Source organism: Triticum urartu, chromosome 2 (genome assembly GCF_003073215.2).
Source record: "Triticum urartu cultivar G1812 chromosome 2, Tu2.1, whole genome shotgun sequence".
Classification (NCBI taxonomy): Eukaryota; Viridiplantae; Streptophyta; class Magnoliopsida; order Poales; family Poaceae; genus Triticum; species Triticum urartu.
Genome location: NC_053023.1, coordinates 18,602,977 through 18,629,806, shown reverse-complemented (window position 1 = coordinate 18,629,806; position 26,830 = coordinate 18,602,977). Strand labels below are relative to the sequence as shown.

Here is a 26,830-nt window from a genome sequence, read left to right as displayed (position 1 = left end):
CTTGCTTCCTCATATACAGCATATGCATACACACACACACAGGCACCACACAGACGATGTTGAACGTTCGAAGAGGACGTTGGCATGATCGGGCTGCCGCCGGAGATGGAGCCACCGAGGCACCGTGGAGGACGATGACATGGAGGTCGACGGCACCAAGGTCTCCGTCACCACTCACGTCCACTTTGTGACCGCGGCGCTGAAGAACACAACAACATGAAGCCCGCCATGATGCTGCCCACCATCGAAGTTGTCGAGCCGGCATCATGGAGGCCGACAGCACTAAGGTCACCCGCGACCACTTCATCATAATGATGCCGCGGAAGACGACGACATGGAGCACGCCACGACGCCGCCCATCGCCGATGTCGTCGAACCAGTGCCATGGAGGTCGACGGCATCGAGGTCGCCAACACAGCTCGTGTCCACTTCATCACGATGGTGCCGTGGAAGACAACGACAGGGAGAACGCCAGGACGCCGCCCACCGTAGAGGTTGTCAAGCCAGCATCATGGAGGATGGCGACACGGAGCGTGTGCGCGAATGCTCGCTGCTCCTCTCGGCCGCGCGGGCGGTGAGGGTATGGTGGGTGGTGGCGGCACCCAGGCATGAAGGAAGCGGCAACATGCGCTGGTGTCTGGTGGCTTCGTTCCTCAGGGATATAACCGTCGACGTCGTACTGACAACCGTAGGTCTACCCTTGGCAAGTTGGATCTGCCTACTCCTCTTGCTCAGGAGACATATTGGTACACGCACGGACAGATGACAATGGACTTTTACGGGGAAGCTTAGCTGGGACCTTTTGATTAGAAGAAAGAATGATGAGAGGCCCACACCCCCTAAAAATCAAGGGGGGGAGAAGATTAGTTAACGAAGAGACCCCGTAATAGGCCCGTAATAGTCCGTTGATTTAGAATTTTTCGGGAGACATAGATGCCTGCTCCGGCGGGTGGTGCTCAATGTGGTGGTAGTTGGTTGATGCAACTATGCTCTGCAGCAGGGTTAAAAATTTCAACGAAATTTCAGTGAAATTTTCGAAATTTTGCATATTTCAGTAGGGTCCAAAGTATTTTTATCCTCGAATTTTTGAGGTAGATCCAAACTAATTTCAAAATAAATTTAATTTATGTTAGAATTCATTGAATTTAAGTGAAATTTGAAATAAAAATCCAAATAATTTCCAAAATATGCGAAATTTCTGAAATTTCGCAAATTTCGGTGAGGTCCGAAATTATTATGTTTCCGAAATAAAAATTCTTGCTCTGCAGCAGCCTTCATGGGGCACGCTGTAGGCGGTGGACATTTTGGCGGTGACTTGCATCGTACCTCGTTCCTTCATGGGGCACGCTGCAGGCGGTGGACATTTTGGCAGTGACTCGCAGCGTATCTCGTTCAGGCACTGCTTAGGTGGATCCAGGCTGACTTGATATAGTGATGTCCGCCTTCCCTTCATTTGTTCCCATTACAGTCTCTGGTCGATGTGACCTCGATGGAGGGGTGCACATTTTAGAAAAATTAGCGTTGCGCGTGACGGCGTGAGTGTCCCATGTGATCATCCATCAATATGGGTACAATTGGTTGTTGCATGTTGGTAGTGCGCGAGACTTGGTTGTCTAGCTTCATAGTGGAATGCTAACCCCATGCCTCCCACCCCGTAGAATGGATCGTCTCCAATGGATTTCCGCACGCTCGACGTATGTCCGCAATGACCAATTTGGCATCTTAGCATTTGCCCGATTTGTGGAGTTCATCTTGATCTACTATTGTGATACTGAACGAGGCAATGCAGCAAGACTTTCTCTGGCAAGTTGGTGGTGACAACACTAGGGACTTTATCTATGATGGTGCTCTTTGAGTACCGGGTCTCGAGTTCCTAGTGAAAACCCTAGGTCTAGTTTTTACTCATTGTACTTGGAGTGGTGTTATGCTCCATTGCTGAAAGCTCTTGTCTAGAGGTTGCTTGGACTTCTTATAGGTGAGAAAACCATGATCTCACATTTATGGTTGGGTCCGGCGATGACATCTAGCGTTCATGCATTGTTTCATTGCTTCAGGCGTCTCTGCAGAGGCACCTTCTTCAGGTGTTGTCTATGGTGGTGGTAGTAGTTGATATTTTGCCACACTGGGTCGTTCATCATGCCTCGACCTTTGTGGTTTTTTTCTTTTTTCCCCTTTTGGCTATGTTCTTACTCTTTGTCGCTCCACTTGTTTTTTTTGTGTGATGTGTGCAGACTAAGACATCACCTTTTCCTTATGTGTAAAGTCCAGAAATGCCCCTATGTCATAACCCTAATTGATGATGAATATTTACAAACAAGTCATCGGAGCTCACCCGGCGACGATATTGTGGCATATATAGGTAGGAATCCCTAACCGAATACGATGTAGGAAAGATCTTGAAAAGCATATCCGTGCTCGTTGAACGTGGTTGAAAAGTTGTCTGGAGTGTGGACTTTTTTTTTTTGAAAAGACAGAAATCTATTATAAAAGTTCACTGGAAGTACAAAGGACCCTAAAAATAATAGACATTATATTGAGGTCCGTGCACCACCGAACGATCACTACCACCACCAGAACGAGCCGTCGACATGCCACTGTTGCCGCTCCCATACCGAAGCCGGCCTGATCTTCGTGCACGTGCCCCTAAGAATCAATGTCCTAGAACCGCCATCGCTGTTGTTGAACCCCCTTTAATCGATTTGAAATGCCTAGCACCAAATCTCATCATAGCACATGTACGCCGAGAAAACCCTAACCTTGCTGGCCCTAGTTTGGCTAGGTAGCTTGGCATTCTTGTTATATTGAAGGCTCAAATTTTCTCCCAGGTATGAAAATCAAGCGAACATCAGATTTTCCTCGGAGACAAAAGCCATGCAGGAAGTGGGTGACGAGTGACGGCTGATAATTGAGATGGCTACGGCTTGGAATGAAAATGCTGAGAGGGGGAAGAAAACCACGACCTTGAGCAAGCCGGCGGACAAATGTCTGATGGTGAACCACGCCTTACATGAACCAATCAATGAATCACCCTGTGGTAGCACTATAATCGACACTTCACACACTCCTATGGAAATTACAATTTCTCGACCTTAGTTTCTGGATGATTAAATGCTACCTACTATGTATAGGTATGAGTTTGAATGGTTGTGCACTTGTTCAGTGAGCTTGCTAGGCTGCCGGAAGGCTTGCGTAGGGGTTGTCGGCGCAGGCCAGCTTGTCGTTGCCAGGTCGAGAAAACACAATCTGCAAGTATTAAACCGTCATAAGCACATGCATTAGCAAGTATTAACTGCGTATTTACTAGTTTCAAAAGTTACTTGGTGAATTTTGTGAAAAGATTGACCAAATTTTGTCGAATTCATGCGAACACATTCTACTCCATAGCTAAGAACACGGTTACCTGGTAAGTTCCAAGCGTCCGTGACTTGAAACCGGCAGCACAGTATATGAAATAGTACTCCCATACACGGATAAACTTGTCATCAAATCCAAGAGCCAAAATCGCACTGCAATCAAGAAACGTAATATACATAGTGTTATAAGCTTTATGGATTTGTTCGCAATTCAACATGGATGAGATGCATTGATGCTTACTCTTTGTTGGCCATGAAGTTATCCCTCCAGCGTATCAGTGTCGAGTAGTAATGGTACCCGATGTTCTCAACCTGCTCGATGCTGCATTCAGACAACAGCACGCATCACTATTGTCTCCAAAGTTCAGTAACAACAAACATGCTAGTTCAGAAAATTCAGTTTGTCAATAAGTTCATCGCAGTGAAAGGTGCATATATGCAAACACCGTACCAGAGCCTGGACGCGGCGGACATGGCAGACGTGATCCGGGCTAAGGAAGGAAGGCAACCCCCTGGAAAGATGTATTCTTTTATGAAGTCTGAACTTCGCCTGTATTCCTCATACCGTTCTTCTGGAATCGATATGAACTGCATGCACACATAGAAAAACGGATATTTGAGTTCAGTTAGTTCACTATCAATGATTCCTCACAAAGGATGAAGCGAATCAATGTGGTATTCGCGTTGATTGGTAGAAACCTGGAGGACAAATAGGCCATCTGGAGCCAATAGAGACTCGCAACAGCCAAAGAAATCGTCCATGAATTCATGACCAACCCCTTCAATCATCTCGCTGCATGTGTCAACAAGAGGTAAATACTTCATCGATTCAATATATTCATATTGGGAACAGCAGCATTACTACTTACCATGATATGATCCTGTCGTACTTACACCGACCTGGTATTTGACGGTAGTCACACAGCAGGAAAGTTATGCGATCCTGACAAAACAAAGCATATCAATGTTGTTGTAAATAGACAATAGAGAGGAGCACTTGTTAAATTGGAATAAGTTCTCCAAGGACATCTTAATCTTAAGTACGGGCAGTGTCGAAAAAAAGTGAGACTTGTGTCTGAACTCTGAAGGTAGTATAAAATCATAATTTACCTCCAAACCAGCTTCCTTTACTTTCTTTTGAGCATACTTAAGTTGCTCCTCAGACAGTGTAATCCCTGTGTATTTGCATCCCGTTTGCTTCACCACTTCCATCGCCAAGCTGCCCCAACCGCTACCAATTTCAAGAACATGGTGATTCCGTTCCACTTTAGCCTTACATTATTACACATTCATCAGATCATGTATGCATATATTTATCAAGTTTTAATAATTATATCAGTACTATTACCTTCTTGATTAGTAGATTAACTTTACGTTGCTGTGCTACTTCTAAGCTTTCATCTTCCACCTATGATGATTTCACACCAGTTAATTCGCACTCTGGATGCACAGTTAGGCAGTTAACACTAGTACTGATCACATGATTGACAAACCTTGAATACTGCACAAGAGTAAGTCATCGATGGATCCAGGAAAATCGAGAAGAAATCATTACTCTGCATGCACATTTCAGAATTTGTGATTTGTCAGTTAGAACATTCAGACAGAGACGAGGGCAGCAGGAGGAAGGTGCATTAGGAATGACCAGATCATAATGCTGAGAGATGTTTCGGCGAGTTTGCGTGACAGTATTCTTCCTTGAGATGTGGCGGAGGAAATATTTTGCCGATGCGATCCCAGCTGTTAAAAGCATTGGTGTCCACCAGCCCCTGTCAATTAACGATAAATAACATACTATATGAAATGGCTTAGTTAAGATGCCAGTGAGAACATACTAGATGTACATACTAGAGATGTTTTGGAGAGTTTGTTTGAAGCTCCTAAATTTAGTACCTTTTACTGGCAGCACTGTTACTACTCTTCTGAGCATCCCTGTTTGCAATGAGAATCTGCAGGCAAAAATTGCATAATTAAGATGCATATACACAGTATGCCAGATCAATCTAGTATAATGATTTAGTTTACCAGGAAAAGATTCAGAAGCCCTTCTCTTTTATCAACAAACGAAAAATAACCGTTAATATATGCGTCTGCCATACCAAGATCCGCTTCGGTTGCGACCTGAAACAGTGTTTTGTTTTCACACAGGAGACAATCTCAGGAAATCAGCCACCAAAAACTGAAGAGAAAATGAGAAGAGACAGTAGCCGAACCTTCCAGTAGAACAGAGGGTCATGAACTCGCAAGACAGTTTTGACAAGACATTTTTTGTCGACTTCACCGAAACTGAACATAGTGCCACCTTCTTCAAGAATGCTGGGGGCAGGCAAAAATAACCAAGTTATGATTTATACCATATAAATCCTGGGATTAGATCTGGAGTTTCAAGGACGGACTCACGTCATGTTACCGATGGTGACATATTGGTTGAGAAACCTTGTTACCAGAAGACGAGCCCCGCATTCCGTCCACGACGGAACCATCTGTTTTGGGTTCAGAAGAAGACTACTCTTCTGTCCAAGCAAACCTTGAGCTGCAGACTTCCCAGCCTGCAGTAAATCAAACACATAAATACCACATACAGAACATATATTTCACTGAAGATGGTAATTGTGCAGCCACAGAGTGAGTACCTTAAGACCGTCTTCATGAAAGCCATAACCTGTGTAATCAAAGGAGTTACCTAACCGAAATACACGTAGTAATAAACAAAACATTTGCTAAAAGGAAGAGATCGAGTTACCTTGATATGCCCCACAGAACCATATTCCCCTGTTTCCTTGGATCTGTTGAAGCTCCAGAGAAGCCTTTGCAGCAGCAACGGATGGAACAGGATGACCGGTGTTCCATTTGAGCAGGACATGATCTGGGACATGAGGCGGGTTAAGTGTCACCAGGAAAGGCCTGCCGGTAGATTCGATGTTCTGAATTTTCCAAGCGAAGATGTGATAAATATGAGAATGAGTTCAGTGTGGATAACAGTGTTAATCAAAGTAAGTCCATGCATCGCCGACACTGTGAGCTTTACCTGCAGGAGATTTAGCCAGTAGGTAACAGAGACGCCACTGCTTGTTGTCCTCAAGAAGTTCCAGGCGCTCCACGCCGACGGGTTCTGTGGCATCAAAGTGTCATCGCGGTGGAGGTATATGTCACTGCAATGTTAATAGTTCAGAGATGAGCAGAACAGCAGGCCAGGCAGTTACAATAAATTAAATTTTATAGCAGACACCGATTACATACCTGTGGACATATTGGAAAGCACCCAGAATTCTCAACTCCTCGTGTGTTGCTTCATCTCCTAGCATTCTCAGAACATCCGGTGCATGAGCACCAAAAATGATCTTGTCATACACCTCCTCCGAGCCACTGACCTCCAAGACTTTGTATCCTGCAACCACAAATCAATGAGCAATGACATCATTTGCAGGAAAAGAACAGGGATTCAGGTTAATTTTTATTTTTGAATGGATCGAGTACCTCCTTCAAAGTTTGAAACAGATTTGACTTGGCAGCTGGTCTTAATCTGGCAACCCATGCTTTCCAGTTCTTCCCTTACCTATTTTGTAGATGCACATGTTCAGACACTGTATTTTTGCAGGTGACAGCTACAGTGTGCAATACATTTGCAGGAATTAGAGTACCTTGTTTACATATGTATGCGAGCGACCTTTGACGGTGAGCCACTGAGGGCGGCCGAAGATCTGAAGGAGGTGATGGTTGCGGCAGAAGGAGAGGACAAAGAAAGCGGAGAAGCCAAGCACCCCCTGCAACGGGCATGACCATATGCTCGCACAGATTGGTATCAGGTAAGCCTCCTGGAAGAGCTGGGAGTATCCATGCGTCTGGATGAACTGCCCCAGAGTCTCGTGCCGGTCCAGGTCAGGGTTGCTCTCATGGTCCTCAAGGTACTTGAGGGCATCCTCCTTGAACTTGAGTATCTCGCGGATCATGTGCCAGAAGGCAGGGCGGAGGGCATTGCTCTTCTGCGCCAGGAGGCCCGAGAGGCCGTTCCGGCTGCCCCACTCGCACCTGCCGCCACCGGAGAGCTGCGTGCTCACTGACAGCGACATGTCTGATATCTCCATCTCCACACCGAGCTCTTCAAACCATTCCAGCATGTTTGGGTATGTCACCTGCCATGTTGGTGCAGTTGTATGCATGGTCAGGTTTAAATTCAGTAGCTAACAGAATTTAAGTTTTTCTTAGTTTTCAGAAATGGATGTTAAGGAGTATTTTTCCTCATTTGGCAGACATTTCACTCGGTTTAGCAGCTTCAACACCACGGCAGCAATGGGGGCAGTTACAGGTTCATTCTGCATAGTAATTAGGTTGCGAATCTAGATGTCTGTTTTCATATATTGCATCCTCTGTTCCAGAAGACATGACCGACCTATCAGACATGAATATGGCCTTTGAAACACGACTTTGATCGTTGTCTTTTATATGAAATATATACTTATAAGATATTTTTCATCTCAAATCTAATTATATACACATATAACTATCCCTTTGACCAACCACAATAAGTCAATAACCACACATCAATATTCAATGTCAGAGACTACATGTTTTCTGAGAGGTCATCTATTCTGACTACTTGGATTAGAGATAGTACTGGTCAAGTTTGGCCACTTACCGTATTAGTATTCGCTTAGGTACAAATTGCAATTATTGAAATTACATTTGAATGCAGCAAGATTTTCTGTCTTTCAAGATAGAATATGGTATTGCCAAATAAGACGTTTTCCCATATGTATGGGAGTAATTAGGCAAATCCTTGATGGATTGGGAAAAAGTTACTCCCTCCGTTCACTTTTATAAGACGTTTCAGACAGCTCACATTGAACTATTTTGGATGATGTCTGAATTGTCTTCAACGGTTTATAAAAGTGAACAGAGGGAGTACTAAATATGCTTAAGATGTTCCCATTAAGATTACTATACATAGCAATTGGGTATATAGCTGAAATTTACTCCCGTTGACGAGCGGTCAAATAAATAAATTAAGCGAGTGAAAAGTATGCCAAATAAGTAAAAAGCTCAGAATTTCAATGGCTGGGTGTGACTATGCATCTAGACAAATAAACTCACAAACAGATAGGGTGACCATTCTCGTCCAATCAGACGCAGTAAAGTTGGACCAGACTTGCACTAGGGAGACAGGGACAATGAAAGACAGCGCAGAAAACCTCAAGCTAACCAACCAACGGGAACAGCCTGCTGTGGCATGACAGCCACACAAGTGTCTCTTTCGGGTGATATTTAGTACCACAATTGTGCATCAGTTTCCACCAGACTGGTACAGTAATTAGCCAAGGAGAGATCTAGACAGACGCCCAAGCAGAACTGTGCCAAACGGAGACCATGACAGTAGACTAATCAAACATGTGGAGATGCCTCCGCAAGTCTGCATTTGGCATGTGCAAAATTAGATTGACTAGTCGCAGAAAACGAGCACTGTCAGCTTGTGCCAGCCAGCCAACCAGCCTGGACCAAAAAACACTTGTCAGGGACAAGCATAAAAAAGATGGAAGTGGAACTGTTGGTACATGTGTTGGTGTCGTCCCCGCCGTGCTCATCCCGATTCAAGGTTTGGCTAAGGAACCCAATGAACAAGTGGTTCTTCTTGGGCAGAATAATGAAAGCCATTGCACATGGGCCTGGGAGCAAGTTAACAATGATGGACAAGTGCAGAAGAGGAAATATCCCAAATAAATTAATTAGTCGAGTAAGGATATGCTTGTGATAATATTAGTAGCCGTATCATGGCGGTACGTAATGTATTGGTGTCGTGTGTAGCACGTGCGGGGGAGGAGGAAATACAGTGATAAGGCGAGGAGGAGGAGGAGGCGTACGTGCAGTTGTAGTTCGGTTAAGCATAACAAAAGATACTCACTGCGTAATATCATTGTGTTATTGGTTTTCTTCAATGAAAATTAAGGGCGAAGAGCTCCTCAATCCGCACTAAAAAAAAAGCTCACCCCCTATGTCTGTAGACATTCTGGATATCGACATGATCTCCTATTTTTCACTTTGACAAAACAAAATTATTTTGGATTATGTCAAACTTTGCGAATTTACTCTCTGTGCCAATATATTAGTAGTGGAATATTTTAAGGTTATTATATTTTGAAAATATTTACATAAAAAATCTAATGATAATGTTTCCACTAAATATTATAAGTTTAAGTTTGACCGGCTCTTTCAGATAATACCATCCATTTCAAAAAATGTGTATGCCTTAGTTGGAGGTTTTGGACTACGAGCAAGCCTATGTGAATACTACACAAAAAAAATTAGTTGAAGGTATTGATGTTCTTCTCCGGATCTGAAAAACTGGACATGTGTTTATTTTTTGTTAGAGAGACAGGGAGAAGAAAGGACAGTGACACATTGGGGCGACACGTGTCTCTTTAGGGTGAAATTTAGTACCACTGTTCATTAATTTCCACCAATGTGGTACGTTTATTAAGGAATGGTGTAGACAGATGCCCATACTGAAATGTTCATGCCAGTTGGATTGACTAGCTGCAGAAAAAGTGGAGGCACCAAGCAAATGTGGCGAGAGACAAGTATGCTACTACTATTGGCCCGGGGATGAAAGTGGAACTATTGGCGCATGTGCCTGTGTCATCGTCGTCGCCGCCGCCCCCGCCGTCCCTACCCCTTTCTGTTGTATATCGGCCGCACGAGAATACCATTGTAAGGCCATCGCGGCGTCCACGTCGCCCGCTTACCACCCACTGACCATCTCCATCGTCTACCTACCTACCTTGGAGTTCTTCCACGAATGGCAGATACATCGTTGCAATTGATTGATTGTTAAGCGCTTTGATTAAGAACCACTGTTGAGTAAATGATTAACGCAGATACGATATTACAGGATTATTCAAGGAGACTCGGGCCTTCTTCAACATTTTCTTCTTCGGGGCAACGATTTTGCTATGTACATCGTGTTTGTCAGCATATTCTAGTCTACATCGATCAACAACTTTCTTGTTGCTAACAAACTTCTAGGTTTTAACAAGTTTGTTCAGTTTGAGACGGATGTTTCATAGGTTGGGGTTAGGTGCTTGATCAAGTCCCGAGAGGTGGTAAAGAGCGAGCGAAGGTGAAGTCATAGATGCCGTCTCTGCCGACGAGATTCGACAAGGCCATAGCCGACACTTGCCTGTTTACGTGCCTCAAACGGGTGTGGCTAGAGATTGAGAAGGTTTCAGGCCTATGATCAATACAATTTTTAATTCTTAAAAAACTTGATTACAACTTCAGAAGTCTGGGCCTAGATTGACCAGATTTGACTGTTGTAAGGCCTAGATTCAAATTTAAGCCGGTCGATTAGAGCCTAAAATTGGTGTAACTTTGATCTAGTCTCGTTGCCCTCCAGGTAAGGTAACAAATATTTAAGATGAGTCAAGGGTCTTCATAAGGAAATAAATAAGTAGTAATAATACTTGGTACAAAGTTTAGAAAAAATAACTTCATGCCAACTAGAGATGATGCTCTCTAAAGTGCACAAAAAGATATGACCAAATACGCAACAGATAAAAAAACTCTGGAAAAATAGGCTATCACAGCAAAACATGGGAATTAAGGGCAGAAGATGGGATAGACAGAGTTGATTGTCGATTAGTCTAACCAGGTGTGGTAAAATTAGACATGCGCATGTGTGTGTACGTACATATATTGTGCTGGGTTTCTATCTAGAAGTTTATTTGATTTGTGTTTCTTTATTAAAGAGAGAGAAGGAGAATGGCATTTTGGAGCTCGGCCTCCATGGAGGCCGAATTTTTTAAAAATTTCAAAATTCATACTTTTTTGTTTCAGAAAAATCTGGAAAAAAATTACACAAGTACACAGGGATGTGATGTGTATGTGTGTAAAATTTCAGAATGAGATACCTTGAGATGCGATCTGTGTAAAAAGAACAAACTCGTGGACCTTTAGGATGAATAGTATCATGTGTAGAAAAGTCACATCCCGAAAATTTTCATAGATGTGTGTTATGCCTCCATGTATGTCTGTATTTTTTTCAGTTTTTTTTTAAAATATAAAAATGTGAATTTTGAATTTTTCAAAAACCGGCCTCCATGGGAGACCGAGCTCCAAAAGCAATTTTCCAAGTAAAGACAGCAACACATGCGCCTTTTCCGGGGTGATGTTTAGTAGTACCACACAGTGCTCGTTAGTTCCCACTAATGTGGTACAGTTATTAACAGCAGACGATGCAGACAGATGCCATGTGCATAGATTGCCTTGACTGGCTGCAGTAAATTGGCGGCCGTGTCAGCTTGTACTCTGTGCTCTGCGCCCACAAGGCAGCCAGCCGGCCAGCTAGGCTGGGCCGAGAAAAGGTGAACGTGGAACTGTTGGTACATGTGTCCGTGTCGTCCTCCTCGTCACTTGTCTAGTTTTGTCTGGCCGTTCGCCCGTGCCATCGTAAGGCGATCAGGGCGTCCACGTCGCCCGCTCACCACACACCGGCCATTCCCATGGTTTACCTACCCACTGCCTCTCATATCGAGTCCCCCGATGGATAGGCCGATGCTATTGGTTAAGCACTTTGGGTAAGAATTCACGTGATTAATTGGTGCCGACATGATTTGCCGGGTTTTTTAATTGTTAAAGGGGAAATGCCACCATGGTTCTTGCTTGGACAGGATAAAAAACGCCGCTTAATTCAAAATAACCACCTAATATATGTGGTAAGCAATCCAAACAATTTCAAAAGAGCTAATTCAAAATAGTGAACAATACGTACCCATCTACGTTAACTTAACTAGATAGTTGTCCGTACGTTGCAAACAGAGCATAGAAATCCTACTACTTCATCCCATAATGTAAGACGTTTTTGGCACGTGTTTTACCTGTAATTTTTATTGATGTGATTGTGTATCAAAAATAATAATTATGTTCGGTGATCACTTACTAGCTTACCAAAGAAGAAAGAGTTTATTCGGTAATCATTATTGGCTTACCGAAGAAAAATGATTTAAATATTTCGTAAGTAGATGAGATGCCTTGCCGGCTATTAAGGCGGTTTTGTCACCTACATGTACAGGAACCGAAGCCCACAATAAAGAGATGAAACACGAGGACTGTAGATAAATATAAAGAGGTGAAAACACGAGTCCCTCTAAAATTTCTATGAAATACTCCATTCCAAAGGTATATTTCAAAAAAAAATTGTAGGATAGTCACGTCTTTCCTCCGAATGGTATGAAAAAAAATATTTATTCTTCTCGATAGGAATCCTATTCTCCGAAACTCATGTATTTTTTCTTCATCCTAAAAAAATGGGAATCATGTTCTCGAGAATTCGTATTGGTACGCGCATCACGGCCGTGTGTACGTATTGGCGCCGTATGTACATGCGTACGTACCCGGTTGAAGACCATGAAGCCGAGGTCGAGGTGGACGCCGTCGACGTCGGCGGTCCTGGCGTGGCCGCCGAGGCTCTCCTCGGCCTCGTACACCGTCACGCGCGCAGCCCCGCCGGCCCGGGCCAGCTCGTGCGCCGCCGCCAGGCCGCTCACGCCGGCGCCCACCACCGCCACCCGCATCTCCTCCTCCATGGAATTCTGGTCCTCTACTAGCAAGAAGGTTCGTCTCTGGTGTGCGGAATGGCGTGGGGGTGAATCAGTCAACAAGTGGCAGTGGCATTGGCGGCGAGGGGTGCGAGGCCGACGGAGGAGGAGAGGAGATATAAAGCGCAGGGGAGGGAGGCCCCGGGGCCGCAGGCGCAGCCAGCCGCAGCGGATAAGAGGAGGGAGACGAGCCACCGAGGAGGGTTTACTTTCTTAATCAGCTCCCGATGGGCCGCACGCGCGCAGCAAGCCCTCTTTCTCTCTCCTCTCTTTTTTTCCTTTGTCGTCCAGGCCCGGCCCGGCCCGGCCCAGGGACGACTGGTGGAGACGAGCGAGCTGGCAGAGCAAGCAGAGGGGCCTACCCTTAAAAAAAGCAAGCAGAGGGGCCTACCCTTAAAAAAAAGCAAGCAGAGGGGCCTAGTTTATCTCAAAAAAAAAGGAGGCCTGAAAAAAGGGAAAGCGGAGGGGCCTAAAAAGGAAAGCTGATGGACGAGTGAGTGCCGACTGCTCGCGTTGATGCAGGCGGACGCACGGGAATCCGGTTTGAATGTGTAGAGAATCGTCCTGTCCCATTCGGTCAACCCAATAGGACCTTCCAAAAGTTTCAGAACTTTCTAGTCATTTCTAGAACATATCCCGCAAAAATAAAATCTAGAACATTTCCAGCATCACCGGGACATTACCGGGACCTCTCGGAACACTTCCGGTGCCCAATTCTTCCTTCTCATTCATCTTCTAGTTGTTCTAGAAAAACACCAGTCTAAAAGTGTTGACCCTACAGGTCCGGCAATGTGTGGACATGTTCGGAACACTTTCCGGACAATAATTACCAGTGGTATCTGGACACCATAATAATTCCCGCATCAACCAAGATCTTTATCGAGCGAACCTTTCTATCATCATTACCATTCCCTAACTTTACAATACATTAAAAAAACTGACAAGACTTTTCGGTATTCCTGTGATCAACACTTTGTTCATAATACCTAGTAATCCTCGTTTCGGGATTGTACTCTTTACACATTCCCGTATTCTGATATTCTCGTGGCTAACACCTTAGTCACTATGTCTGGCTAGACGATGATGAACACCATAATATCGAGTGGGCGCAGAGTGTGTCTCTCCATCGCCGAAGGTGGAAATATCAATCTTGACATACCGAACACCACGGTATCCTTTTTGGTATACCCGAAAGCTACTTTATAACACCTTGTTATAGAGTGTCTTTTGACAATCCCAAAGTAACCATCTGATATCCATTTAAATGAGATTCTCATGGTCTAAGGACTTAAGTAAGTGTTAGCACATCATGAAAACACCAACAACATATTAACGACATGATCTCGCAGTATTTCATAAGTTTGGGTCTATCCAATACTATTGTTACTCTATAATGTATTGTTATTATTGCTAGCATCCTTGTTGCAATAACAATTCCCATGGTTAGGAAAACAGAACCATCGACAATAAATGAGCTAGTTTAGAGGCCGGACTATAGTTTTGTTCGGTGTTTACATCTTCACACATGCAAACAAGTTTTCTTAGAATCTCATATTCATGAACCTTGCAATTTTAGCACAGAAAAATAAACTTAATTATGAACATAAAAAATCAAATAATAACATATTTATTATTTCATATAGAGCATATTTCCAACAACAAGTGCACCTCTCAGCAAATAGTGTACTAGAAAAAAAAGGGAAAAACAATGTAAATACAAAAAATGAGGTCATCACCATGCAACTATATTTCAAATCAAAATCCGCTTTCATCGTTGTATTCATCGGGATGAGATCTTTGAAACTAGATCCCCATGACCACGTTTCGATAAATGTTTCTGAAAAGCATCTTTTTGCCACAAAAATCATGTTTGTTGTATGAACTTGCTTTTCTAGCACATTCTCCCACCTTCCGGGTTTATTAGTCCTCCTTATATTTTGGGTTAAATTTTCACCATAGACTTGATTTATAAAATATAAATGATATGTCAAAAAATATTATTGGATTTGTATTCAAAAGAAATTTCCAACAATACATCATTTTGTACATATAACTCATAGTACATTCCCCCGCAAAAAAAACTCATACTATGTTGCACAAAGCTAAAATCAAACTTTGCCTCAAATTGTGAGGGGCCTTAATAAACCTGGACGAAGGGAGTATCAATGACTTAGTATTTGTTTGGAGTAAAACTAGTTCCCACATGCTTTCCTTGCATTTCTGAACATTTGTCATCACGAGACCTTTCAAAACTAGATCCCACATGGACACATTTCGGTGGATATATTTAAAAAGAAACTTACTCTGTCAAAACCATGTGTTCAACACAAACCTGATTTTCTCTCACAAACCGGTAGGTTGATCATTTGTTATGAATTGCATGTGCCAAAAGCAAGTTTCAAAACAACAAAAATATTATACAACTTTAAGGGTTATCACGTTTCTTTGAAGAAACTAGCACAAGTGCTAGAAAAGTACACAAAAGCATCATAAATGATATGCAAGCAATATTTTTTTAGAAACATACATATTCTCACCGTTGAATAATAAATAACAATGATTGACTTATCATTATGCTAGAAAAAATCGATCTGAGCTAGAAAAGCATATGTGTACCATCAATTTGTTTTCATGACTCAAAGTTGATTTTCAAAATATTTATTGGATATATATGCCATGTGGAATCTAGTTTGAATAAGCTCCTCATGGGAACACATCGGGGAAAACAGAATTTGATTGGACGCTCGGTTTGAAAGTAATATATTTTTTAATGTTCAAAACAGTTTGCATGCCGTTGATGTCCTCTAATTTAATTATATATGATTTGTTTCTCACATAGTATGGTATGCATGCGCTCTTGAGTTGAAAAGTACGTGAGCACTCTCGAGCAATGTACTAAAAAATTGTCAAGACACTACATATCCACTCAGAATTAAAAAAATTCAAGATTTAGATAGTTATCATGGAAGATGCTGGGGAAATTTTGTGGTGAATGTGTAGAAATAGACATAGATGCTTTGGGAGATAATTCTAGAGAAGATATCCTTAGTTGCAGGCTTTAGATCGCTACCACTTGTCAAATGGTATTATTATACAAATATAGACAGTAGTGTCAACATCTCTCCATTATTCAATAAAAATGTGCTTCTCATGAACCATGGACGCTACCATGTGTAGAAAGTCGCCATGAGTTGTAGTGACCACTAACAAGAGTGTAACACCAAGGCATAACGTTCGTAGTTGTAAAGCCGAGTGCCCCCTTTTGTGTACATGTCTCGTTTGTAAGCAATGTGTTTCTAGTCCTTATTGTTTATGTTAATTATGATCCGTCTAATGACTTATTCACCCAAAATCTTAATAATGACTAGGTATCTTGATTGTGAGAAAAAAACACTAACTCTCAAGTAAAAAAGGTCAACAAATCAGTACTATGGTGTCCCACAAAAAACATGAATATTAGTTGGTGTAGCGTGTGTGTGTGTAGATTCTCACGTGGTGTATATTAGCAACATTAAATTTCACTCGTATTCAATAGGTCAGTCTCCCACACAACTGCGTAGAAAGAATATTTAATTATTTTTATTATATCGTATTTGTAAAAATATTTATTGTAATGATATTCAAAATAATGTTTGATTAGAGGCAAATTGTGTTAATAGGTGATACTAGACTATCTTAATAAACCTAAAAAGGTACGATTTTCCTAAAATGTAATTTTTTAATGTATTTAAAAAAATCCCATGCAACGGGCCTAAACTCTATATCCAAACAAAAATGTGATTATCATTTTTCTTGTTTATTCATACTGGGGAAATAAACACATATGACATTATTATATATTATCAGAGATTGTAAATATTGGTGTTTATCATGACTGACTTTGAGGCTGATTTCATAAAATGTGATTTGTTATGTATCATGTGCCGAATAGTTAATACAAAGTTAAATGATTTTTTATTTGTACTTAATTGGAAATTAGTAATTCTAATATGATTTGACTGATTAATTATATACAATATTAGATTAATACGTAAAACTAAATTTCTATTGCGAATTTACGATAAGTTTGCACTTTGACATTACATCAGTATGTGAAGCTAAAATTTTAGTACTTGAGTCTACATGTGTGTCTAAAGATAGCTACCGGTGCATAGCATTAACGATCGACATTTGAATTATTTGGTTGGTCGATTAAACTACCTGGTCAATAATTGTCTTTATGTGATACTACACAAAATCAAAAATTATGTATGTTATATTATGATTAAAACTATATGTAAAGGCCGTAGAGATGAAGTGGGTATTATGATGGAACCAACATTGATGGAACCTTATCCTTTAGCTGTGAATGAATAGAGTTTGCGGTTCTATGTGAAATGCATAGATATCTCTTCTTCTACCTAAACAACATGCAATCAAAGGAGGGATTCGTCTCCATTTAACTTCAATATGTCGGAGGTAACACCCCGGCCTCTGCTTTTTAATATGTTGCTCTTTTATTTTATTTTTATTTTTCTCAAAAAGGAGGTAACACCCCGACCTCTGCATCATTACAACACACACACACCCATTTTGTATTAAATTGTTGAAAGTACTAGTCATGTCTCCTACTAAAAATAATAATAATCATAGAATCGAATACCACAACAGTGAAAGTAGGAATGCATGCCTATGCATGTAACCTAATATTGGAACGCCATCGAAACCTATGGCACCTCCATAATGCCCATAGAAAGACATACCCTCCCAAATGAATGATTGCTTTAATCATAGGATGAACCCGCCCCAACAACTTTCTGAAAAAAATCGTTATGCAAGTAGGTGCGGCAGGTTAAAGGCTATATGGATTGTAGTGCAAAGAAGGATAACAAATGGATATGTAATAAATGGACATGTGACTCTTTATGTGGATATGATTATGATTGTTACAAAAGAAGAATGTGAGCTGTACGATAGAGTAAAGGCTATATGCATGGATTGTAGTGCAAAGAAGGATAACAAATGGATATGTAATAAATGGGCATGTGGCTCTGTATGTGGATATGATTATTACAACAGAAGAATGTGAGCTGTACGATATCACGGTTGCTACCAAGGATGTGTGAAGTAAGACAATTCCCTTCTAGGATTGGGGAAGAGTTGAAGTGGTTTGCAGACAACTAAAGGTGTTCCATGAAGCGATTAATGTGATCTCTAGGCCAGAATATCCACATCAAATGTCTGAAAAGTCAAACTTAGTTTAGAGACAGAAGAATGTAAAGTCGATTATGATAGTTTTAACATGGTCAAATCGCGAGAAAGAAATTCAAGAAGCACATAGAACTAAGGTGGATGTCAATGCCAATTCCCAACATTACTGATCCAAAGTTCAAGGAATATATCTTTCCAGAATTTCGTCTCCAACAACCTTTGGTACCGATACTACATCTCAACTTGGTAAAGTGAAGAAGGTATTTCAGGAGTTGTTCATCGAATACGCCCAAATTAACAACCTAGAATCCACACAAGGAAGCATTGGGATCTTATACTCTGCGCTGCTGGCTCTTCAGATCTTGTGTTGTTAGAGCTTGATACTTATATAGCGAAACCTTCGCTTCCTCGAAATGATCAGTTCCTTAGTTGGTGGCGGAGGAATTTTACCGAATGCCCAGCTCTCGCATGCAGCCCCAAGCAAAGAGTTGTGTCTGATTCGCAGACTACTGAAGATTCGGTAAAAACTCATGCATATAATCTACACAAATTCCCATAGTGCTTCCAGCTTACAAAGTAGGACTTCATACTTATTATAGTCATATGTGTAAGCTTCATCTGAGCCGAGCACCATTCTTGGACTAGAAGATGGTCCTATATGATATGACCACATTGATCTAGGCAAAAGATCCTTTTCTCTAATTATCATAAAAAATTCATGCTTGGAGTGAAAACCCAAACAAACTTGCTTGATGATCCGCCTACGCTTTATACTTACAACACCAACTGTGCATTGCACGTTATTTACAATGAGAACTGAAGGAGACAGGCAATTCTTGTTTGTGAACCGAAGAGCACGACTGACATGGCAAGATGAGAGAGTTGCAATCCGTTTCAGTCATCTCCAGGTTTGACTGCCGTGAGGATCGATCGATTCAGAGCTTGTCGGCGAGGCTTGGGAAGCGCTCCAGAATCCAGGTGACTCCCCTGATGACAACCTGCACCCGTTCCGGATTCATCAGGATAATCATACAGCAGCTACAGATGCAAGCAACATTTGCTGATGATGCAACGTACCAGCGCCAGTTCACCGGGTTTGGTCGCCGGCTCCACGCAGTCCCGGCCATACCTGCGATGCGATCGCAAATCTCACAAATCTGAATACAGAAATGGAATCGCTTTGGACATTTGGTCATTCACTGAATGAATGAACGAGCTTGCTTACACGATCTGGATCTGCTCCGGCTGCTGCGGGTGGGGCTCGCAGCGGTAGAAGCTGCAGCCCCTGCTGAACGGGAACGGCCGCCCCTTCCACTCTGAATCCAAACCAAAATTCAGACATCTCAGACGGAGATGCACAGCCGGAAGAAGAGAATAAGGATTTTTTTTTTGGTCTGCGTACTGTACCGAGGTGCCAGGTGACGCCGACGGCGGAGGGATCCTCGCCGGAGATGTCGTCGATGACGAAGCGGAGGTCGGGGCTGACGGAGCCCATGAACTCGCCGAAGAAGCCCACCACCCGGTCCCGCCCCACCATGGGCCGCGGGAACACCAGGTCCTCGTACACGCACCCCTCCGCGATCAGCGGCGCCACCGCCGCCAGGTCGCGCCGGTTCACGCCCTCGTAGAACTCCCGCACCACCGCCGCCGCCCCCTTCACCGCCGCCCTCCCCTCGGCCGCCGCTGCCGCCACAGACCGCGTCCTCCTCCTCCCGCCACCGCGCGCCCGGACGCTGGCGCTCGGAGGCCGGCACGCCACGGGGGCCGCTCCGACGCCGACGCGGAGCCGCAGCGGCTGCGTCGCCAGTGCCATGCTCTGCTCTCCTTCTCCGTCGTGCGGGGCGGGGGCGGGGGCGGTGGCGGTGGCGGCACCTCCATCGTCCGTTGGTATTCCCTTGCCTTATCTTTCTACTGCTCCTTTTTTCTTTTCTTCCTCTCGTTTCATTTCTTTCCTCCCGTCTTTGTCTCCAGCTCCGACTGCAAAAAATGTTTGTAGCTTAGCTACACATACAATTCCACCAATCAGTATACAACTTCCAAAATTATAACCACTCCTTTCATTCATTTTGTCAGATACATATATACAATGGACGCTCAACATTGTCAACTTACAAATAAAATTTTCTAATTCTACGAAGAAATAGATTACTCCCAACCCGCACTATTATTTCCCAACTCTTTGATTCATGGCATATGTGAGTATTTAGAAAACTATTTTTAGATTTTTTGAGTTCATACCTTAAATATTTGCAGCAGAAGTGTCGAAAAATCAATCACCTAGTAGCATGTTAGTCATGGGTATTGCGGGATTGCTAAGCTTAGTTTCATCCTAGTCATCCTATCCTAATAATAAGTAAAATAAAGAACTTCACTTATGGTGGATCACAAAGTCACATGTACTTAATGCCTTGTCCGCCTATATTGAGAGATTTGAGAAAAATCATGTAGGTACAATATTGAGATGCATATTTTGCATTGTTTTTGGTATTTGTCCATGAACCCCAAGAAACAACAACTTCGTTACCTATTTAGACAGTTGCTTCAAACATTTTTCTCCCACTGGATAATGCACTCATTTTATTTGTATAAGTTCATGTATTGCTTAATACTCAATTAAGTTACAGAGGTAGTACTTTATGATTTTAAAAAGCTTTTCATTCATTCATCATCGTATCATTATTATTATCATGCATTACGTTAAAGAGGGGGAGTTTTGCAGAAACAAAAGGGAAATCTGTGTCCGATCACACGCCCGATCCTAGCAATTCATCAAATCAGCGGCTTGCCATCCGTTTGGAGCCAATGCATCCAACGATGTGGATTTAGGTTATATGAATCTCCGGGTACCCTGCAAAATTTCTTGCTGGTGGTACCCTACTGTTCTAGCCAACAAAATGGTCACTCATGGGTAAAAAGAATGTGAATTGGTCGCACGCGAGCAGAAAAAACAATGATACACATACGTTGTATGAGTGATATTGTTGTATTATTGTTTCTTTGAGATGAATATATACCACATGGCTTATTTGTAAGTTGCTTGAACTCAAATTTCATGCAAGTAGATCTTAATGGAGAAGAAAGGGAGCAGATGCAGAGCAACAAGCCCGACACAAGAGGCACGACGTGGCCTAGCGCAACATCCCTATTGACATCGCTTGAGCTCGAGACGGGGTGTCGTGGCCAGTACTCGGCGAGATCTCTTCGGACGCAGGGTCATCGGCAGCGGCGAATCCAAAGGGCGGGCTTGGATGGGCTCAAGCCTGCCCTCCGAAATTAAAATCCAGCCTATCCCAGCCCATCTCAGCCCAGTTTCAGTCCATCATAACCCAGTTTCAGCATGTGTACTGAAGTTGAGCCTGGCCTTTAAATTCATCCTAGATTCGCTACTGGTCATCGGTGAAGGAGAGGTAGAGGTTCTCTAGTAATGGGTCAGGGTTTATGATTTCAATCCAACGGCGAAAAGCAAGACCGAGTCCAAACCTTATTTTCAGGCAACCTACATATAGTCAAATAGCAAGTCCCATTGTATACACTTGCGGCAGCTAGGAGACAGTAAACTATAGGCACATGACATGACAGCACGCCGTCTCACTTCTTTATCAGTTACGTCCGGTCGAGCACGGCAGCCCGGCAGAAATTCAACGGCTAACCGGACAAACAATGGATGCGCAACTGCTGTCCCGGCTCCTCTTCCTCCTCCTCAGCTTGATCATCGTCTCCGGCGAGGCGGCCACGACGCTGGTCACCAGCCTCCCGGGCTTCGACGGCGCCCTCCCGTTCCACCTTGAGACCGGGTACCACCACCACCCAACCGTGCCTTCTCGAAATTGCATTCAGTCTGTTCACCTGCGGTCAGTTCAACTTCGAGCTCTTTAACACACTACTATCAACGATCATATTGGCAGGTACGTGACCGTGGACGAGGAGCACGACTCGGAGCTCTTCTACTACTTCATCGAGTCGGAGGGCGACCCGCGGCGCGACCCGGTCATCCTCTGGCTCACCGGCGGCGACCGCTGCAGCGTGCTCAGCGCGCTGCTCTTCGAGATGGGCCCGTTGAGGTTCGTGATCGAGCCCTACGACGGCGCGGCCGGGACCGTGCCGCGGCTGCACTACCACCCCTACTCCTGGACCAAGGCCGCCAGCGTCATCTTCGTCGACTCGCCCGTCGGCGCCGGCTTCTCCTTCTCCCGGGACCCCAGAGGGTACGACGTCGGAGAGGTCTCCTCTTCGCTGCAGCTCAAAACGTTCCTCGCCAAGGTAATACGTAGCAATAATTCAACTGAAGCTGCTTGCTATACATTGATTTGCAATGTAGAGTATATATCTTCATCGTCAACATAATTTTCTGATAAAAACATTTCTTCATCTTTGGATAAGTGGTTCACTGAGCATCCAGATTTCCTCTCAAATCATTTCTATGTCGGGGGAGACTCGTACGCCGGAAAGATCGTACCAAACGTCGCGCAGAAGATCTCAGAAGGTGCTGCATTATTACTAGCATATATAACTCGTAATTCTTTTTCACATTCACATGAAAGAAAGTTCAAGGTGTTTACTTTGGAAAGGTGGATATAGTACGTCTATCCATCACACCTAAGCAATATATTTGTGTGTTTTTAGATATTGAGGCGGGACTGAAGCCGGCAATTAATCTCAAGGTAAGTACTCTAAAATTCATTCACACACTATGTATACACATATATCACAATTATTGTACTGATGTTAAATGCCAAAATCACAATTAGTCTGGCCACAGGCCACAGCTAGCTTCTGTTATGACAAAAACATATATTCTCAGGGCTATCTGGTAGGCAACCCGATTACTGGTGAGGCCATTGATCTCGATTCTAGAGTGCCATATCTTCATGGAGTAGGAGTCATTTCCGATCAGCTGTATGAGGTGATTAGTTACACAAGCTCCCAACTCTTGCTCAATCACCTATGCGCTGACCTGCAGTTCACTACTAATATAAAGCTTAGATTATTCCCCGTATGAGGTTAATTAGTTAGTTAATTCAGTTTCCATGTGCTTGCATGTGATCAATCGATCTGATATAAGACAATAATGGAGCACTGCCATGGGGAACGTTATGGCAACCCCAACCCCAAGAATGTTATCTGCGCTCAAGCTATGGACAGGCTCAAGGCGGTAAGCATACAACTCACTCAACTTACGATTAACGACGCTGATCAATTTGATTGCTCAAGTCAATTTGGAAACCAACAGCAATACACATTTTATTTGCAGATTTTTATACAACTATTTATATATTGTTCTACATACTAAGAAGATGAACCCTCCATCGTATCTCCTTCTCAATTCCTCATTTTCAAAGAATTTTTACGTCTAATATATCTTGATCTAGTATGTTCGTTGGCCTGTCAAAAAGACTCCATCTAAAGACTATATGCGTACATACGACTTCCATCCTAATATGTCATAACTATGTCTGATTACATACGACTTTCATCCTAATATGTCACCGTTCTAATCTATCATTAGCATGTTTGATTACATAAGACTTCCATCCTAATCTATCGCTGTCCTAATCTATCATAACTATTTTGCTTACATACGACTTCCATCCTAATCTATCAAAGCTCTCCATGTGCACGTTGTTGGCTGCCAAATTCGTACTCATGTATATATTATAAACATAGATTGATGAGTTTCTACAATTCTTTTTCTATCACAATATTATAATAGACTGAATATATGCATGATTCTTTTTTATGTTTCCCTGCAGTTGCTTGAAGAAATTTACAACTCCCAAATTTTGTATAAAAAGTGCAATTATCTGTCTCCCACACCAAACGATAAGACTACACATGCCAGGATCCTCCAACAAGAAACTGGAGCACTGAAACATCCACCACCTCGGCCTCAAGTGGATTGCCATGTAAATCCATCTTTATTAACTCCTTTACTGAATAAGTGATATCACGATGAATAACAATTAGTATGCTAAAAGAAATTTGAAGGTGCATTTTTTAAAACGTTGGGAACAAGAGAAAAATATATATTGCAAATGACTACTAATAATGCAAAAAGTCTGAGCAGATATAGGTCTAGTAAAATGACGAAAATATCCATGATTTACTGTACATGGTTTTTAAAAGAATTGATTGTCATTTTGAAACCCACAAGAGTATATATTACCACGTTATTAGTACGGATATCATATTAATATGTGCACACAATCGAGCTCATACTCGGGCAACTCGATAGATTGTTTGTGCATGCGGCTGACTTGTTTTTATGCCGTGATATTGGATGAGTGCAATAAAGCTTTGCCTTACTCTGCTGGTTGGTTCTAAACTACACAATGAACTATCATTGGATGAAAAAAAGAAGAACTATCATTAGATGGAAAATCTCATCCCTTACAATCTTTTTACCACCGTACCCAATGGGAGAAAATTCTGACTGCGATGACCCTAACCACCAAACATCTCAGAACATAGGTTCATATCCTTGATGAGCAAGAACTAAATTAGTCCGTTTGTTATATACTAGATCCCACAAGGTATAAATTTCTGTGTCGGATGTTTGAGCAGGAAGGGCAAACTGCTTAATTTCAGCCAGCCATACACCCGAAATTGCAGTAGAAGCAGGCCCGCTGCACTACCAGAATCTCACACGCATATACAACATCACTACACAATATTTCATACACACACACACACACACACACACACACACACACATATATATATATATATATATATACACCAGGCATTTCAGTGCTGACAAAAAACAACGCAGCTATGCAGATTAGTTATTCCACTTACCGAAAAAGAGTTTCCCCTCGCTTTGTATTCCAAAGCAACCAACACTTACTAAGATGTTGTGAGTCATCAAAAGTTATTTCCCAACCAACTTCCTATTTTTCTCCCATCTACAGGGCTATATTACCTACCTGGCATATGTTTGGGCTAACAACAACATCACACGGGAAAACCTTGGAATCAAGGAGGTTAGATTACTATCTCTGCTCGAGAAGATATTTATCTCTTGCTATTGGCATCTGATGTTTAACACTCTTCTTTTGTATCACTATGCGCCAACAACTTAGGGGAGCATGGGCGAATGGGTGAGGTGCCATGAAAAAGACCTACCTTTCACCCATGACATTGAGAGCAGTATAAAGTACCATCGTAATATTACATCAAAAGGTTATCGTGCCTTGGTATATAGGTAATTACTATTACATAAAAACAAATACAGATAGCTTACAACAATTATCATCTGGTTGTAGGGCTGTATTTTAACTATATTTGAATGTACAACAGCGGAACAAAAGATGATCTGTCGTACATCAGCAACTATGGAGTTGAATACTATCTCCACTCCAAAATATAGTGCATATGGATATTTTAAAAGACAAATCTTGTAAAGGTTGACCAATTTTTTAGAAAAAATATTAACATTATACTACCAAATATAAAATAATATAATATAAAAGTATGTTTCACAATGTTTTAATGATATTTATTTGGTATTGTAGATGTTAATTTTTATATAGCTTGAATTTCAAAAATACAAACTATATTTTGAAATGGAGGGAGTATAGTTTTCCAACTGCTCACCTCTCTTTCTTCTACAGTGGAGACCATGATGCTGTTGTACCTTTTTTGGGTACACAGTCTTGGGTAAGATCACTCAACTTCTCCATTATAGATGAATGGAGGGCTTGGCATCTTGATGGACAATCCGCTGGGTGAGAATTTATATTTAAATACCGTTTGATGAATTGGATTCTTCATGTTGGTTTCTATATTATTAACGTATATAAACTGCATCGGATAATTCCACTTACAATGTGAAATATAACAAATATGCAGATTCACAATAGCATATACAAATAACATGACGTTCGCCACCGTAAAGGTAATAAGATATCTATCTCTGCCTTCACTTAGGAGACTCTCTTGGAAATATGGATTGCACATGTCTCTTGATGAGATTCATGCTTATCATGGGTCAATTTAGTTTGGACAGTTCTCATTGACCAATTATCACGCTTATAGGGTGGTGGACACACTGCACCATCATACCAACCTGAGAGATGCCTCGCAATGCTTAGGCGTTGGATTTCCAGCAAGCCACTCTGATGTGTTTGTGTGTTGTATATCATGATGTTGGATAGGGTAAATCGTGCGATGATGTGTGAGTATGTTCTATGTGTTTTACTTTGGGTATACCATGTGGTAAACTATGAATGTAAGATTTGGTCTATTTTCTCATCAAGTTAGATACCTCGCCAGGTAGAAGATGCCACAATGTCTCGCTTTCCCGATTCTGACAAGGAATGGTCGAACTGACGCGACAAGGTAGCAACAAGGTCAGGCTGTCAACAAACTAATTAAGCTTGACCGAGTTCTAGTGGGCTCAGCCTTGACTCAGTAGAAGCTCTAGCTCCCGAAGATACAAAGCTCGGTTACAAAAGAAAATCAATGTTCCTAACATAACAATGCAGTAAGCCCAAGTACAAGAACAAAAAATTATCGCCAAAAGATGCTAAGTTCAAGAAATCTGAAGTACGCGCAAGCATGGCTCCACAAAAGTAACCAAAGTTTTTTTTTTCTTTTTTTCCCTGGAAAGAGAAATAGCAATAATACCGCGGCCTCTGTATCTCGATTAACTATTGCACAGTTTACAAGATCCATGCTAGGCATCTAGTCTAGCTTTATCAA

General features: G+C 42.3%; 3 protein-coding genes across 4 annotated transcripts; 1 reads left to right on the top strand and 2 right to left on the bottom strand.

Annotated features, from left to right (window-relative positions):
- Nucleotides 1-2,943: 2,943 nt before the first annotated feature.
- On the bottom strand, nucleotides 2,944-13,110 carry LOC125535230. Its single transcript, XM_048698284.1, has 21 exons — nucleotides 12,737-13,110; nucleotides 6,995-7,486; nucleotides 6,831-6,909; nucleotides 6,594-6,741; nucleotides 6,382-6,505; nucleotides 6,097-6,277; nucleotides 5,987-6,015; nucleotides 5,754-5,902; nucleotides 5,567-5,669; nucleotides 5,379-5,474; nucleotides 5,247-5,302; nucleotides 4,999-5,122; nucleotides 4,847-4,909; nucleotides 4,702-4,761; nucleotides 4,464-4,625; nucleotides 4,223-4,296; nucleotides 4,053-4,146; nucleotides 3,805-3,941; nucleotides 3,595-3,675; nucleotides 3,401-3,506; nucleotides 2,944-3,243 (listed from the first exon to the last, which is right to left on the bottom strand). Exons 1-21 carry the CDS (start codon nucleotides 12,926-12,928, stop codon nucleotides 3,169-3,171), a joined length of 2,625 nt encoding a protein of 874 aa, XP_048554241.1. The 5' UTR covers nucleotides 12,929-13,110; the 3' UTR covers nucleotides 2,944-3,168.
- Nucleotides 13,111-18,646: 5,536 nt separating this feature from the next.
- On the bottom strand, nucleotides 18,647-20,045 carry LOC125535232. The gene is made up of 4 exons (XM_048698286.1): nucleotides 19,538-20,045; nucleotides 19,356-19,446; nucleotides 19,208-19,259; nucleotides 18,647-19,128 (listed from the first exon to the last, which is right to left on the bottom strand). The coding sequence occupies exons 1-4, from the start codon at nucleotides 19,941-19,943 to the stop codon at nucleotides 19,066-19,068; spliced, it is 612 nt and encodes a 203-aa protein (XP_048554243.1). The 5' UTR covers nucleotides 19,944-20,045; the 3' UTR covers nucleotides 18,647-19,065.
- Nucleotides 20,046-21,705: 1,660 nt separating this feature from the next.
- Nucleotides 21,706-26,378, top strand: LOC125535228 (serine carboxypeptidase-like 7). Of its 2 annotated transcripts, XM_048698282.1 has the most exons (12): nucleotides 21,711-21,924; nucleotides 22,036-22,390; nucleotides 22,511-22,613; nucleotides 22,754-22,791; nucleotides 22,932-23,033; nucleotides 23,193-23,282; nucleotides 23,881-24,033; nucleotides 25,039-25,110; nucleotides 25,210-25,331; nucleotides 25,741-25,854; nucleotides 25,979-26,024; nucleotides 26,165-26,378. In XM_048698282.1, exons 1-12 carry the CDS (start codon nucleotides 21,791-21,793, stop codon nucleotides 26,246-26,248), a joined length of 1,413 nt encoding a protein of 470 aa, XP_048554239.1. In that variant the 5' UTR covers nucleotides 21,711-21,790; the 3' UTR covers nucleotides 26,249-26,378. The 2 variants fall into 2 exon arrangements, with proteins under 2 accessions (XP_048554240.1, XP_048554239.1); XM_048698283.1 differs by lacking the exon at nucleotides 23,881-24,033 and having other exon boundaries at nucleotides 21,706-21,924.
- The last annotated feature ends 452 nt before the right edge of the window (nucleotides 26,379-26,830 follow it).